At 42.7% G+C, this 16,933-nt stretch overlaps 1 protein-coding gene across 1 annotated transcript in view; it reads left to right on the top strand.

Moving 5' to 3' along the window:
• Window positions 1-16,933, top strand: part of LOC103768880 (protocadherin-15-like) — a gene marked incomplete at its 5' end in the record, with an annotated part of 190,564 nt that overhangs the window by 25,716 nt on the left and 147,915 nt on the right. The window contains 3 exon segments of the mRNA XM_008936046.1: window positions 5,030-5,162; window positions 10,808-10,887; window positions 16,612-16,705. Coding sequence (XP_008934294.1) covers window positions 5,030-5,162; window positions 10,808-10,887; window positions 16,612-16,705 — 307 coding nt within the window.

Genomic DNA, 16,933 nt, shown 5'->3' with positions numbered 1-16,933 from the left:
TTTAAGTACACTTAAGTACGTCAAGTATATTTAAGTTTATATACGGTGTTCAAGTTTAAAGATTAAGTTTATCTTTTTCGAACTGAATTGATGGTTAAGCATATAGTGATCAGCAGTGTCTCCTACTGAAAAAAATGAGATCATCTATAACATCTATAACATCTATAATGAAACCATTTCATTTCAGACCTTAGCTTTTTCACCGCTGACCTCAGACTGATGTACAGTTGGAAGTGTCTCGCTTGGTGCTCACGGTGATCTGCCACATCCAGTCTAGAACCTACCAGATCATGAGATGATTATTCCACTTTCTCTTTGATTTGCATAAGCAGAGGTTATGTTGCTCCATAGGTATAGAAATATTTTTATTATACATTACATAATATAGTTTTATGTGGAAAGCACACTGAATTAAAGCCAAGCCAGGGATGCAGTCCCAGTGGCTCACTGACCTTCCTCGAGTGTTACCATTTACCTAGGGTAGCATAAAAAACATATTTCTGTCCTCGGGTGGGGGGGGTTGTGAACACTGCTGAGTTCACAAAATCATAAGATGGTTTGAGTCAGAAAGGACCTTAAAGACCATTTAGTTCCAATCCCCCTTGCCATGGACAGGGACACCTCCCACTGTACCAGGTTGCTCAAGAGCTGTCTAACCTGGTCTTGAAAACCTCCAGTGACGGAGCATCCACAATTTCCCTGGGACAGTTGTACCAGTGTCTCACCTCGCTCATAGTGAAGAACTTCATGATTTCTGATGTAAATCTCCCCTCTTTATTTTGAAGCCTTTCCCACTCGTCCTATCACTACAAGCCATCTTAAAAAGTCCCTCAAAGCTTTCTTGTAGGCCCCCTTTAAATACTGGAAAGCAGCAAGAAGATGTGCCTGGAGCCTTCTCTTCTCCAGGCTGTACAAGCCAAACTCTCTCCTGCTGGCCTCCCAGCAGAGGGGTTCCAGCCCTTGAATCACTTCTGTGTTCTCCTCTGGCCCCGCTCCAGCAGGTCCCTGTCTCTGCTGTGCTGAGGACTCCAGAGCTGCCCCAGCACTGCAGGGGGGTCTCCCCAGAGCAGAGCAGAGGGGCAGGATCCCCTCCCTGCCTTGCTGCCCATGCTGCTGGGGTGCACTCGCAGCACTTCCTGAGCAATGTTCTGCTCTTGGTGTATTCACCTTTCCCTGCAGTATCTGGACACCAGCTGTGGTTGTTGGAAGGATCAGCTCCATCTCCTTTCCGATGCCAGAGCAGATTTTGCCAGCCACTTAAATGCACTGTGTTTAGCACACTCAAAATTAATGGGTTAAAATTGCAATAAAGGATTGAAAATTAAAAAAAAAAAAGTAGCTGTTTAATATGATAGTGACTTCCATTTGCAGACTGCTGGTGCTTTGCTCTTGTGGTCTTATCTTAAAGACTGGAAGATTTGCTTACTGTTGTGGTGACTAGAAACCACAACAGTGATTTTATTTTATTTTATTTTTTTTTTTTTTAGAGCTTGATAGACAATAAATCAGCTTGGGTATTATTAAGATGTAGCAGGATCAGGGAAAAAAAAATGGTACAGAACAAGATATTTTTATTAAAACCTTAGCAGTGGAAGACAAATGCCCACTAAAGCACAACTATTTGGTTGTGTATATCATACCCAGACAGCAGCTATCCCAAGAAAATATGCAGCCTCAGTGCTCAAGTGATATTTTGTCTGCTAATTCATTGTGTCTGTTGCTGAGCATTTGATGATGTTTTTCTTTTTTTTCACTCTAACACTGTAAGTGTGGAACATCCATTCAGAAAGATAAGTGGGATATGGGGGAGTGCTTTAAAACAGACCAGAGAAAAGGAAGCTGACTGTAGTTTGTGAGGAGGTAATCTGCAGTGAATGGTCCACTTCAGTTACAATTGTCTATCTTCTCCTTATTACACAGGGTTTGTTTATATCTATTGAGTCAGTAATCTGCAAATTCAGCTTTTTAAATGTCTAAGGATTTGGCAGATAGGAAGGCTCCATCTCTACATGATGCACTTTGGTACAGGTTTGGCACTTGTTTAAAGTTTGATTAAATCAAATAAGGACTTGGCTGTTGGGTTTAAAGTAGTAAGATTCTCATCCCCTCAATTTGTAGGTGGATGTGGATCCATCATGTGCTCCAGAGAGAGAGAGAATCGTGGAATGGTTTGGGTGAGAAGAGACCTTGAAAAGTCATCTAGTCCAAACCCCCTGCAGGGAGCAGGGACAGCTTCAACTAGAGCAGGCTGCTCAGAGCCCCATCCAACCTCACCTGGAATGATTCCAGTGATGGGGCATCAACCACCTCTCTGGGCAAGCTGTTAACAGCGTGTATCACTGTCCATGGGAAGCTCAAGATTGCCCTGGACTAGCTGGTGGCCAGGGTTTTGGGGCACAGATGGATGCTTGCCAGGCTGTCATGACTTGGGCAGCAGTGGAGAAGTTAAAAATTTATGGCTCACTAGAGTAAATTTGTATATATTGTTAGTATATAGGTGGTGGGTTGACCTTGGCCAGCTGCTGGATACCCTCCCAGCCACACTGTCACTCTCTCTACTCAGCAGAACAGGGCAGAAAGTAAGGTGAGAAAGCTCGTGGGTTGAGATAAAAGCAGGCAGGGAAGTCACTTACCAGTTATTCTCTCAAGGCAAACCAGACTCAACTTGGGGAAAATTAGTTTAACTTATTGCCAATGAAAATGGGATGGTGAGAAATAAAGGTAAAAACTAAAACATCAACTTCCAACAGCTCGGCTTGTTTCCCAGGCTCAACTTCACTCCTTCGTTCCCAACTCCTCTACCTCTGAATGGCATAGAGGTTGGGGAATGGGGGGGAAGGTCAGTTCCCAAGAGCCTTTCTCTGCCATTCCTTCCTACCCACACCGTTCTCTGCCCCACCACAGTCTTCCCACAGACTGCAAAGGAGTCTCTGCTCTGGCGCCTGGAGTTCCTCCTCATTCCTCACCAGTTCCTTGCAGTTTTTCCTCCTCATTCCCCTCCTTTCTGGAATTTTCCTCTTTCTTACATCCGTATCCCCAGAGGCACTGCCACTGGGGCTCAGGGGCTGCTGGAACCAGCCTTGCCCGTCCTGGGGCAGCCCCAGCTCCTCCTCACACAGACCCCTCAGCTCCATTGCTGCCCACGGGCCTCCCATGCCCTACAACTGCCGAGCGCGTCTGTCTCCTTCCAGCAGCGAAGCAGCTCTCGGTGCGTGCTCTGAGCTGGCTGAAACTCATGGTGGAGCTGTGGAAGGTGCTTGGTTCCATCCTCCCTCGAGGTCTGTGGGACATGGGCTGCACACGTGGCCGTGCCTCTAGGGCTGGAGCTCCTTCTGCAGCACTTACCTATGCATGAGGTCAGTCTTTCTAGACCAGTTGTGTTCTTGGTTCCCCATCTTGGAGCGTGGTCTATGACACGGCCCCTGTAACACAGCTCTCTGTCAGGGTCTACCCAGCTCCAGGCAGTGGAAAGCATCTGTGACACAGAGGTGACCATGCTGGATCAGACTCCTCTACAGCTAATTAAAGATCTCCATCAGTGATGTGTTATTTTGGTATTTAATCAGCTCTACCAGTTAACGCAGAAGATGTTTCAGCTGTAAGATATCAGGTAATTTGTGGTAGGATTCTCTAAAGATGCTCCACAATTGCTAGCCCTGCAAGAGGCATTTTCTTTCCTGCAGCTCTCAGGCCTGAGCTTGACCAACTTGGTCAAAGAGCTTGTGCAGAGGAAATCTGTGTCCACAGTGTGACACTTGGTACCTTCAGGATCCTGTGCTGGGGCTGGGGTACTGTGGCTTCTAACATGTAGGAGAGAAGGCAGGAGGGGTAACTGAGAAAAGATGAAAAGGGAGGGTCCTGTTAGGCCAGATCGTAAATCTCTCTTTCAACTTCAGGGCTACTTTTGGCTCCCTTTCTCAGTTCAGAGCAGTTGAATAGCAAGTCCTGTGAGGAGTGGCTGAGGGACCTGGGGTTGTTTAGTCTGAAGAAAAACAGGCTCAGGGGAGACCTTGCTTTTGACAACTCCCTGGAAGGAGGTTGGAGCGAGGTGGGGGTCGGTCTCTTCTCCCAAGGAACAATTGATAGCACAAGAAGAAATGGCTTCAAATTGCACCAGAGGAGGTTTAGGTTGGACATTAGGAAAAGCGTCTTCCTCAAAAGGGTTGTCAAGGCCTGGAGGAGGCTTCCCAGGCCAGTGGTTGAGTCACCATCCCTGAGGGCTTTAAAAGCCATGGAGATGTACTGAGGGACATGGTTTAGCAGTGGACGTGGTAGAGTTAGGTTAGTGGTTGGACTTGATGATCTTAAAGGTCTTTTCCAACCTAAATAATTCTATGATTCTCAGTATGTCTGCAGCATGGTCTTTGCCTGGTCTGTCGTGAGCGCCAGTGTCCTGGAAGAGCCTCCAGCCGGCACGCTGGAATGCTGTCTGCAGCAGGTTAGGGGTTTGGTGCCACTGCAGGGCTTGCCTGGTTTCCTTGGTGTGTTTTGCAGTCTCCTGTGTTGCCATGGCTCACTGGTGTGCAGCAGGCTTGGGTTTGCTGCTGTGAACCACGGGACTGACGCAGCCTGCTAGAGTTGTGTACATCAGTCTTCTCCCAGCATTACTCTCTTCGTCAACATTCTCTCTTCCCCCTCTTCCAAAGAGGATGCCAACAGCAGGGGCACCCCCAGGGTGGAGATACCATCACAGAATTTGTCATGATCTTCTAAAGGACCCAGTATCACCAGGGGATTCTGAGTCTTCTCTGTGTGTGGAGTGGGTGCAGATATCTTACTGCTTTGTTTTTGAAGGAATGCTTGGTCTACTTGTTAAGAAGCGACTTGGCTTTGCTTCTCTTCATGTGGCAGCCTGCTTTGGGTTTGGTGCAGAATGAAAAAATATATCCTGAAGCTTTCGAAGGAGCGAAGGGAGGTTGTTAGAGCTAGAGAACACAGTGTATAAAATAGACATTGTTGGCTGCCTTGTGTTTGTTGATTTATTGATCTTGACTGACTTTGACTTTTTTTTTTCTTTCTGTCATTGCAGGAGCTCTATTACTACTGTTTACATTGAGGTCCTTCCACCCAACAACCAGAGCCCTCCCCGCTTCCCCCAGCTGATGTACAGCCTTGAAGTCAGTGAGGCCATGAGAATTGGAGCCGTTTTGTTAAACCTGCAGGTACCAGATGCTTCCCTGGAAGCCTTTCCCCTGCTCCTTCTGGTCGTGCCCGTGCCCTGCAGAACCCAGTCCTTGCATACAGGTGGAAAGGAGAGTTTATGGGGATTCCAAATTATTTAGTGGTAATAAGTAGCTCCTTTTATATGGTCCATATAGAAAATATGCTTACTTGGATATTTCTGTAACTTCTTTTTGTGTTCAACATGCTAAAAGGTGCTATAGGCTGCAGACAGGGCTGAAGTATATGAGAAAGAAAAATCCATGAATTGCCCAAAACCTGAAAATCACAGGATTTCTTACATTAAAACGTCTCTATATATTTCCAGCTTCACTTATAAGTAGTGTTGCACTGGCTGAGCTTGCAGGCTCGAGTTGTTTCTCTGTGTGCTGCTGCATGGTTAGTATATCAGGTTTCTCCTATTTTTTACAACAGGAGAATAACAAATTCCCCAAATAAGAGCTTACAGAAATAACAAAAATACAAATAATGGCTTATTTACTGTTCCTGAAACTTTTGCTGCATTGTGTTCTGTCCCCATGTCTTGAAAGCCAGCTGGGCAAAACAGGTGGATGAATTACAGCTCTTTAGATGGCTTATTGGGGGATCAGGAAATTAATATTGCTATGAAATAATTATGGCCTTGAGCCTAAAGCAATAAACTCATTTCAGTGTGCTCTCCTGAGCGTGGTTCCTGTAAACATTGTAGCATTATCCAGGCTTCACATAAAGCCGTTCCAAAGAGGAAGACTTGGAGATACCCAAGCTAAAGAGAAACCCAAGAGAGCCACAGCCTGATGTGCTTGAGGCCAGCGTAGCTCCATCGAAGTCTGGTGACCTTGGTGGAATTAGGTCAGTTGACGCCAGCTGAAGCGTGTGGCTCTGTGTGTTTTACACATTCAGTAAATGAAGGGGAAAAAAGAATAATCCAAACCAAAGTGTGCGAAATAAAGGGACTCTAATTGAGTCACTGATGCAGGTGAATGGGTAAGTTTCTATTAAAACTGTTTGCTGGTGAAAGATGAAGATTATTATGGATGGTTAAGCTGATAGGAGTCACCTGCGCTGAGGGAAGATGACTCATTTAGCTCAGTGCTGAAAATGAACTTCTGGCATGTCTTCAATGCCTGCAGTGAGTTCTCAATTGAAGAGCTGTGCTGTTCAGGAGCCTTCTCTCCTCACTGGTGGGGAGATGCTCAGGTTTGGAAATGCCAGAGAGTAACAGGAGCCAGGAACATGCTGAGAAACAGCAACATTTGTGTCTGCTTGATGGGTTTTGGGATATATGGCTGAGGGCCTGGGTGATCCTGGGAGGCAGAAAAACTATAAGCAGGTTGTAGTAGTTAAGGATTTTATGCAGTTTAAACATGGTTAGTAAGTGAACCTCATTTGTGGAGTAATACATCTGCTTTTATGTGTTGCTAAACTCCAGATGTTTTAGCTAGATTTTGGGTTCCTTTTCAGATGAACCATGGTAAGGTATGCTGAAGAAGTCAAGGAGAGACAGCTTGTTCCAGACAGGGCAGGGGAGATGCAAAACAGCCGTGCCAGCTACTCTCTCCTAGCCAGGATGCTGGAGAGTGTTTTGGTGGTAGAGCAGTGGGTGTTGTGTTGTTACATGCCCAGGATTCCCAGAAGTAGCAAGTTACTGTGTTTGACAAAGAGTAAAGAGCTTTGGCAATGTGCAGAAAGCCTTGTCCTCTCATTGTTTCTGCAGTGTTGGCTGATCTTGCCATACCAGTGGCTTGAAGTCAGCTAGGCAATTTCCAGTGTTGCAGAGTACTCAGTTGTTATACCAGAACTGTGCGTGGCCTCATCTCTTGGGGATTAGTCAAAGACTGTATCTCCTGTGGGGCTGGTGGTCCTGGACCTGCGTTGTCCTTACAGGGCATGTTTGGCTGCCTCATCTGGCATTAATACGCCCATCTGTATTAAAGCACTTTTACTGTGTGGAGCATATTTCTGTCTTCATCTTTTTTTTATTTCCTGTATAAAATGGGCCAGGACACTTTCAACATTCATGAGCAGAGTATTTAAGCATAGGAAATCTTGTCCTGGCTTTTCCCGGCAAATGGAAAGTTACCTCTTACTCATCTTGGGGGTTTTGAAGAACTGTGACAATAGCTTAGGGTATTGCCTGTGTTCCATAGGTAATATGGAGTAGTACCACACCTCAAATATTTAACAAGGGTTTCATGTGTAAATTTTCACACTGACTTCTTCTGTGAGTACTCTAATATGTGAAATGTTTTGGACATAAGGTAGGTTTGGGTTGGTGCAGCAGGGTTATGCTTTTATGGCTCTCTCTCAGTAACATTTTGTGAGTGTTGCATACAGCAGGAGGATTACAAAACCTGGGAGAAGGCAAGCAAATTGTTTTAAATATTCCCAAATTAGCAGATCTGAAGATCTGCAAAACAGCAGTGTCAAATAACAATGCAAATGCAGCTGTTTTAAGTGTGCCTATTAGACTTTAAAATACTTGTTCTAAAAATAAAATTTACTTTCTCGTTTTCTATTAAAATTTTTCTGTAAATGATGCAAGTTTGGGTTTTTTTAATGCTATTTATTTATTTGATGATGTAGCCAGTTGGTTGTGACTGGTGTTTTAATTACCAACATTTAAGATTAAGTAATGCAATATTAAATGATCTCCACAGCGTTAATTTGCAAATAAAGCTGAGTTTATTGCATGTCTGGGAGGTGTTTATCGCTTCGTGTTCTGCCAGCCATTATTAATTAAAATGTGCAAATAGTGTAATTTTTCTGGGAGTCTGCAAAATAAATAGGATCTTTATCATGGTCCAGTTATGTGCTGGACAAGGAAGTGACACAAAGTTGTTGTGTACAATTGATGGAGTCACTGTGTACAACTGATCAGGAACACCTTAGGGATAGATGTCTCTTTTCTCATGTGCAAGTCTTGAGGAGCTTTCTAATGTATATAAGTTGCTGTTCTTTGGTTTCAAGCAAAACACAAGGTTCTTTAACACGATGATGTACTTTTTAGCCCTGATTTTTAAAGGATGTTGATTGAAAAGTAAGTTTTCTTTGGACATAAGGAGAAAATGGAATGGACTAGAACCAATCTTTTATTTTCTGTCTTTTTGAAAGTCTCCAAACTTGTTATGAATGAATGTAGACCATAAACAAACTTCGGAGATACCCTTAAATGAGAGTCAAGGGCAGGATCTGCTGCAGATGAGGCAGTAAAGCTACAAAGAACCACTGAAGATAGAAGCAATGATGTGATTCTGGTGGTGTAGAATCTATGGCAATATTCAGAGATGCCAACTAGTCAGGTTTTCTGCATCCAGGATTAGTATAGTTCTGTGTTCTTGGCTGACACTTTTTCACTTGTGACTTTACAGAGTCACAACCTGAGTGTTCTTACCTTCAGCAGAAGAATATCTGAATTCCACTCAAACCATCTAACGGGCTGGCACCTCCTGTCACTCCATGCCATCCGTGGATTTTATAAACAAATTTTCTATTCTGTCACCAATGTTAATGAAAATATTGATCAGTATTGGAAGAGCTATGCACACCTTTGCAGAACTGAGTCAATGCTAAATGCTATCTGCTGCTCTCTGACCTCAATTTTTATGATCAGCTTTATTCTTGCTTAATCTCATCTTCCCTTTGGAGACCACCTTGTCTAAACTCATTTGTGAAAATGCCACAGAAGGCAGCGTGAAGAGCCTCACGACAGCTAGGATGCATTATTACATCCACAGCTTTTTTCCCTATTTACGAGGCCTCTTGTCCTGTTGTAAAAGAAGATTAGATTGCTTTGACATACTTTGTTCTTGAGAAATTTAGCTTTGTGTGATCCATCTCCATATTGTCATCGTGGGTACTTACAAATAATTTGATTGTTTGTGGTTTTCTGGGAATTGAGCTCTACCTGTCTGGCCTGTGATTTCCTGGCTCGTTCCTCTGTGAAAGATGTACCTTGTGTTTGCCCTTCAGCACGTTTGTCCTCTGAGTTTTCAAAGAAAGCTGCTAATGGCTTTGAGATTGCTTCAGCCCATGTTTTTATACACTAGGATGAATTTCATCAGGCTTTAATTTCAGCAGATGATTTAAAGATACGCTGTTTATGTGCATATTCTCTGTCTTATTCTTTCCCTATTTTCATCTGAGATTTTACCCCTCTCTTGCCACAGTTAATTCTGTTTGCTGCTTGACTGCAGCTGAAATGCAAGAAGTTTTAGCTCTTCACCTTCTTGGCATCATCCTTTCTGCTTTTATACTGTGGCAATGTACCACGCTCCTCAAGTTTGCTCTGTAATTGAAACATTTATTTATTACCTTTTGTTTTCTGTTTCTATTACTGTTTTACTTTTATTTGTTTGGACTTTGTCCTCACATAGTTGTTCTTGGTTTTTTTTCTTTATACTGGTCACCTTCTGACGTGGCCACTATCTTCTATGTGCTTCCTTTGGTTAAGGACAAGCTGGTTTCTTACTAGGTTCCCAGTTCTGAGTGCAGACTGGAATAGTTTGCGCTTCTCCATCTTAATGTTGCGGGGATGCGTGTGTTGGATTTTTTTCTTGTATTTCTTCTTTTTGTCTTAAAAACAGCTTTTTACCTGATCAGCCCAAAGATACGCAGCCCTTGGCTGTAGTCTACAGCCAATGCAAGAAACAAGAAAAAGAAAAGTTGCTTAAATTTGGAAAAACACAAAAATCCTTTCTTTTTTTCCTCTTTCTCTTAAAATCTTTCTTTATTTTGACCTCTCTTCTAGTAAATCCTACCTGCTGTCCTCTGAACTTAGGTTTAAAAGAAGGTTTGCCTTCTTCCAATTCACATGGCAGTGTCTATTGTTTTCCCTGCCATAAAGTGCTTAATCACTTTGGATTTCAAATGCTAAATAGTTGAAACTGTGAGACAGTTTGGGAGGCAGTTCAGTACTTGTGGTTTTCTCTGAAGAGCACCAGATATTATTTCTGGGGAAAAGGTGTGTGTTCATGTGACAAAAATTAACAATTACAGGACATATTTATGACCATTTTTGGAAATAGATTAGCCAAAGCTTAACTGCAGAAGTAATTAACTTCTGAAAGCTTTTTTTTCTGTCACCTAGTAGATGGAATAGACTTGCTCTAGTGCCATAATAGACCTTACTGAAGGCCTCATCCTAATCTTCATCTCCCCCAAAGCAAATTATCATGGAGCTGGGTGCTGCAACATCTACACTGCTCACTGGAGCATCAGCAAAAGGAGTGGAACTCTGGTAAATTAGCAGAAAGAGGATTCTGGATAGGAAGTGGAAAGGGACACTAGGAACAAAGGAAACGGGAAACTCAGTCTAATGATTCTGGGGCTGCACAAAAATAAAAGTAATTGAATAAAGCCTGAATTTCATACTTGTGATGCTGTGTGTTTATGTGTAGGTGTAATTTGAAAGTCTGTAGTCAGAATATTGTCATTTCTGCGTAGCATAAGAATTCTGATGTGCTACAGCTTTATCTGAAGTAGCCCTGCTGTAATTATGTCTGTTGCCTTAGAAACAGAAAGATTGGTGTCATTCTTGTAGATAACTTTAATAGAAGTTCAGGGGTTAATTCTGCTGTTTATAAATGGAAGGAAAGAAAAGAAAACTTTGTAACTGACTCCCTTTTGTCCTCTTTTTTTCCTAAAGGCTTTTGATAGAGAGGGTGACCCTATAAGATACCTCATTCAGAATGGAGATCCTCAACACGTTTTTAATCTCTCTCAAAGGTAAGTGGAAAACTCTTAGAAAACAGACTTGTAACTTTTCAGTCAAGTGGAAATGTGGGCTGAGAGCAAAAGAAAAGACTTGTAATCAAACATATTCCACTGTTCCCTAGATTAGCTCTTAGACGTTAATGAGAGCTCTGTGAATGATACTGCACTCTGGAGTTTTTCACAGGGGACTATTTATTTATTTTAAACACTTTGGTAGGTAAAACTCACTGAGGTGGAAACACTCTATTTAAAAGAGTGGCCAAGGATTAATTAAAGACCTTATACTTGTCAACTCTTGACTAATGACAGGGACAATTTTTGCTTTAGTTTCCTGCCTTCAAGCATCTTAATCTGTAGTGGGAAGTCTTTTGATCATTGTTTTAAAATCTCTTTTTGCTTAACTTGAATGCCAGCTTAAATACTGAATTAGAAAGAGAGGGTTCACTACGAAATTAAAAACACAAGATAGCTCTGTGCCTCTCTCACCACCTAATAAAGAAGTTTATTTTACCCAAGCAGTTACTATTTACACTCTAAAGTGTCTTTTTTCTTTACAGGAAGAAGGGAGGGTGTTGAGCTGACCTCCTATGGTAGATGATGGGACAAAAGTAACCTGGGGCTTATTTGTTTATGGTGCATCCCAAGAGGTGCTGATTCTGTTAATAATAAAGACTTGTCAGGCAAGGAAAGGGACAGCTTAAAGGGAACTGTCTTGTTGAGGTGGCAAGAGCAGGGAGTGATGTTGGGCTGCTGGATTTACTCATTTTGTAGGGCTGGAGTTTTCAGTACAAGTCAGGGAAGGAGGGAGCCAGCTCAGAGGCAGTGCTGGCAGTTGTTGCTCCAGCACCACAAAGATTTGTAGGATTTTCTGCATAAGTAACCCCTGCAGTCCTCCCCTTAACGTAGAGGGACCTGCTCTGACCCACCCTGTGACCTCCTGAAGAGCTAGAATAATCAGGAGCATGCCTGGCTAACATGAGATGCTCTAGGGAGAGGTTACTCAGTGGGTAGTTGTTTTGTGTAGTTTGTGCTTATCACAGCACTGTGCCCACTGCACCATAAAAATCCTGATAACTCTGAATACCAGAGGGACTTCAAAAACGTGTGCACTTTCGGGCCAGTTCCTGGCCTGCCAAACCCATGACATGAAGGTATCTAGAAGATGGACCCAAGGCAGCTCCTATGTTGTCCAGCATTGGATGTAACTAGAAGTCAAGCTGCTGGAGGTGGCATGGGAATTCACAGCTGGGAATTCAGGCTGGGAACAAGTAAGAAATGTCTGCTGTGCTCTCTGGAGCCTGCAGGCACAGCACACTCCAAGGTGTCCATGTGCCTGTTGGGGCAGCTAGGGGGGTCCTTCTCCATCCCCCCTGGCCTCCAGGGCCCATTGTGAGCAGGCTGACACCCCCAGCCTCACATCCCCACGGCGTGTGTCTGAGCATCGCGGCGCAGTGAGGGTTTCAGCACAGACTTGGGCATGCTTGGCTTTGATCTGTTGCCTCTTGGTAAAAAGGAGAGCTCTTTGAAGTGTTTTCTCCTTTATGCTCTCCTTGCTTCTGTTTTCTTGGAAATTGTTTGTGCAAAGTTTTCTTCAGCCTTTCGCACATATTTTTTTTTTTTTTTTCTGGATGCTGAAATGTCCTCATAGGAGATTAAAGAAGAATTAATATTAAACAGAGTGTAGTTAATATGAGTGGCATATTAAGGCTACAGGAATTTCTCTCAATGTTACATAAATACATTTTTAGATGCTTTAAGGCCAAGGCAGAGGCTGTGAACATGATTCTCTCTCTGCCTTTTTCCCATCTGGATTTCTTCCTCGCATCCTGGAGCGTGTCAGTTAATCCCTGTGTAATTCCCTAACTGGCAGCATGAGTGCTGAGTATTGCCAGTTTTACATCTACCTACTAGATCTCTTTTATCCTTGGTCTAAGATTGTGAGATGCTTTTGTTCTTTCTCCCTTGTCAAGAAAACCTGAGCACAATCTGTAGTAATTCAGTACCTCCTTATGTTCCCCAGGGAAAAAAAGGTGTTTAAAAGCTGGGGAATTAAAGGAACGTGAGCAGGTCTGAATCCTTGAGTAAAACACATGAATTTTTATAAATTAGCCTCTCTCTTGAGCAATGTTCATCTATTGAAATGGAGCTTGTAGACTGCAGTTGTTCAGGCAGTAGAAAGGACAGTAAGAAGGCAATATGATGATGTGAAATTTAAATGGATACATGCAACTAAAGGTCAGTCATAGTAAAGAAGTATTTGTTGCCAATATTTTATCCTTGGCTCTGCTTGGAGATTTTGGTTTTTGGTGAATGAATACTTTACTACATGTGTTTTATGTTTTATTCACTGCTCCTTTCCTAAAAAATTCTTCTGTTCATATTTTATTGCAATGTCTTGAACACATGCTGAAAAATATATATGATCCATTGTGATAGCTAATTGATTTGCAGCCCCTGGAAATAAGATGATTATTAAAATACAGAGCATGGTTTAGCATTTTGTGTGAGTTGATATGCATCTGAGTGTTGCCTGCAACACTCAAAGGAGGTTAATGCCTTTCTCAGTAGCATCGTTATTCTTTCAATGTCTCCTGCTTGCAAATGATAAAAATTTTAGTTTAAAAGTTAAATGGTTGCTAGTAATACAACAATAATGTTAACTGAACTTGGCTGAATATTCCTTAGCAGAACACAGTAGATGAGACTGGAAGCAAAAAGGAGCTAGGCAGTTATTCATCACTTGTCACACACAAATGACAGGTTGCTGGGAAGCCCACCACTTTGACACTCTGTATGCAAAGCTCAGCATGAAAGTCTCATTCAGGTCTTAATAGTCTAGTCAAATGGTTCATAGCAGTAGTTATGACACTAATGCAAAAATCTAAAATTGCATATATATGATTTAGTATGTGTATGTGTGTAAATATATATGTATGATGTGATTTAGTTTATGGGGATACATAATTTTAACATTTATATAAGTATAATTGTATATATGTCTATAGACACGTACTGTAATGATATGTAGTTATATATATTTACCTACAGCTCTACATATAACTACATATATTTATATTACCATATATATATCTATATGTTTTTAAAAGTATATAAATATATACACAAGCTCTCTAAGGTCTGTCTCTTGCTCTGGTGCTACACTTCACCCTTCCACTTTGCCTTCCTTTTGGGCCCTCTGGGCAATAATTTTCTCTGCAGAAAGGGTCTATGCTGAGTCTTCAGCATCTGAAGTCCTGCCCTGGGAGCAGGAGTGTGATGATGGAGGTTTCATCCTCCTCTAGGATCCATTTTAAGTTATTTTTATGTTTTTTAACATGCTCCATACCATGCTTTTCTCTTTTTTTTTCTTCCCTGTCTGTATGCAGATCTGTTTTACAGCTGAACTTGTACTGCATGTGGTGTGCTTTGCATATGCAGATACTTGTTTCTTGTTCTCTTTGTGGCCCCAAAGTGGTTTGAGGCAGCTCCTAAGGTGCTGTTTCTATCAATTGTAGGCCACTGGTGAGGTGTTTGTAGCCCAGGGGCTCTGGGCTCACCCTGCACCTGAACTTTTACTGCACTAGAGGCCATGCCTGTATTGCTCCATCCATAGTTCAGCCTCCATACAATAACCATATCATAGCTATGTGTTGGTTACAAAAAACACATATAAAAATACTTGTCACAACATCCAACTGTAGAAAAGTAAGCAAAAGCTAAAACAACACTGCTATCAGGTACTTGCTCATGAGGTAATTGCTGTTTAAAGCTAAAGCCAATCTCCAAGCTGGCCAAGGCAAGCCTGAGCAAAGGAACATGACAGGTCCTGAGGCCCTGTTGTAGCTTGGCCTGACACCTGTGGCCTGGGGCAAGATGTGCCAGCTCCATGTTTACCAGGTTACAAAGCTGTGCACAATATTCATGTGTCCCATTGGTTTATACCCACCTCCAGGAAGTCTTTTAGGTCCAATGAAGATGCTTGATTTTCCCTTTTTTGAGGAAGGAAAACATTACTTGTGCCTATGTTTTCCTTAGGTAGCAATGAGGCAGATTGAGTGGAGCAACTCCTGAAATGCTCTTTTCTTCAGTTACTGAGCTTGGGTATTAATTTACCTACCAACCTTTTCACTCCTAGGAGAGATTTAGGCTCCAGATCACTGTTTCCACCTATTTCTGTAGCATTTATTTGCAGAAACTGCTTGCCAGTAAGTGTTCGTATTTGTCTCTGCTCAGGACAATGTTGGAAGAAGTCTTGGCATGGAATCGGTTTGAGATTGTCTCAGAGAGTAAGAAGTTACAGTAGAAACCCTGCAGAAACTTGTCATCTCAGAGGGAGAAAATACAGAGTTGTTTGGGTTGGAAGGGACCTTAAAGACCATCTAGTTCCAATCCCCCTGCCGTGGGCAGGGACACCTCCCACTGAACCATGTTGTTCAAAGCCCCAGCCTGGCCTTGAACACCTCCAGGGATGAAGCATCCACAACCTCCCTGAGCAACCTATGCCGGTGTCTCACCAACCTCATAGAGAAGAACTTTTTCCTAATTTCTAATCTAAATCTACCCTTTTCTAGTTTGAAGCCATTACCTCTTGTCCTGTTACTTCAAATCCTGGTAAAAAGTCTCTGCTGAGCTTTTTTGTAGCCCCCCTTCACATACTGAAAAGCCATAGTGAGGTCTCCCTAGAGCCTTCTCTTCTCCAGGCTGAACAACCCCAGCTCGCTCAGGCTGGCCCTACAGCAGAGAGGTTCCAGCCCTTGGATCCTCATCATGGCCTCCCCTAGACCTGATCCAGCAGGCCTATACCCCTCTTGTACTCGGGGTTCCAGAGCTGCATGCAGCACTCCAAAAACATCTTTCGGTACAGACTACATACATCTAAGTGTTTTGAAGAAGTACAGCTAATGAGACCTTACAGTTTGGTGGGACTTTACAATTTGGTTTGGTTTGGGTTTGGCTTGCTTTGTCTGGCCACTTTCTGAGCAAGTGGCTGGTTCGGTTCTTAGGTTATGAATGCCAAGTGTAAGATCGACCAGTACCGTTTATCTTTGCACCTGACAAGTGCTTGTGGCTGATTTGCCTGTTAAAAATGAAACAGTGTTTGGAAAGTTGCAGCATACCCAGATCCCAGCCCCTGTGGAGTTTGCACTGCAAAATCCTGTGCTGTTCCACTTCTCCTAAAATGTCAAAAGCTGACCGTGACGCTTTTGGAAGAGTTTCACGGGAGAAGCTGCTTAGCCATGCAACAAGAGGAGAGCTATCATCCTGGACCCATGTTTACTGGTGCAAATTTATTCAGTAGCCTGTGAATTGGGTGGCATTTGACATCTTAATTTGTTACCTGCTTGCGTATGTTCTAGTAAACACCAAAAATTGTAAATGAAATTGAGAGCTTTAGGCCTGGTCACCAAAGGGCCACTTTTACCAGTTCTGGCAAGCAGAGTTTCGCCTGCTTAGACAGGATAGTCCACTTTCCTGATGCTTCTTAATATAAAGGTTAAATAATGTGCAAGGTCCCTTCCAGCCCAGATATTCTATGATTCTATGAAATTAGTAGTTTTTCCCTCTAAAACTCTAAGGAGACTCATCCTTCAGAACACCCATTGTAAGAAAGCCTAAAAGCTTATTAACTTGCTTAAAGGGAAACATTCGTGTAACGCAAAGCAGTGGAACAAAAGTGTGTGTGTAGGTGCCTCAGAACTGTTGTGATAACATTTTATGTTTTTGTTTTATTACTAGTTCTGGACTGCTAGCCTTAGGAAAGCCCTTGGACAGAGAAAGCACTGACCGCTATATTCTGATTGTTACAGCCTCGGATGGCAGACCAGATGGGGTGAGTTTCCTGGGCAAGTTTAAGAAAATGAGCTCTTATGGGATGTACTTTGGCCCTTGGAGCAGTCTAACTGTGGTAGCTTTTGTATGGATCTTGATCAAATATATCTGTAATCTGCAACAATTTTCATTCATCTCCAAAAGGTTTGTGTAGATAAAGCTTGGGTATTGCTGGGGCCAAGTCCTTTGATCTTGAAGCTAAGTGACTTTGCTGCTTTTTGTTATTCTT

Source organism: Merops nubicus, unplaced genomic scaffold (genome assembly GCF_000691845.1).
Source record: "Merops nubicus isolate BGI_N331 unplaced genomic scaffold, ASM69184v1 scaffold1360, whole genome shotgun sequence".
Taxonomy (NCBI): Eukaryota; Metazoa; Chordata; class Aves; order Coraciiformes; family Meropidae; genus Merops; species Merops nubicus.
The sequence above is the reverse complement of the archived record's forward strand: the minus strand, read 5'-3'. Positions and strand labels throughout refer to the sequence as shown.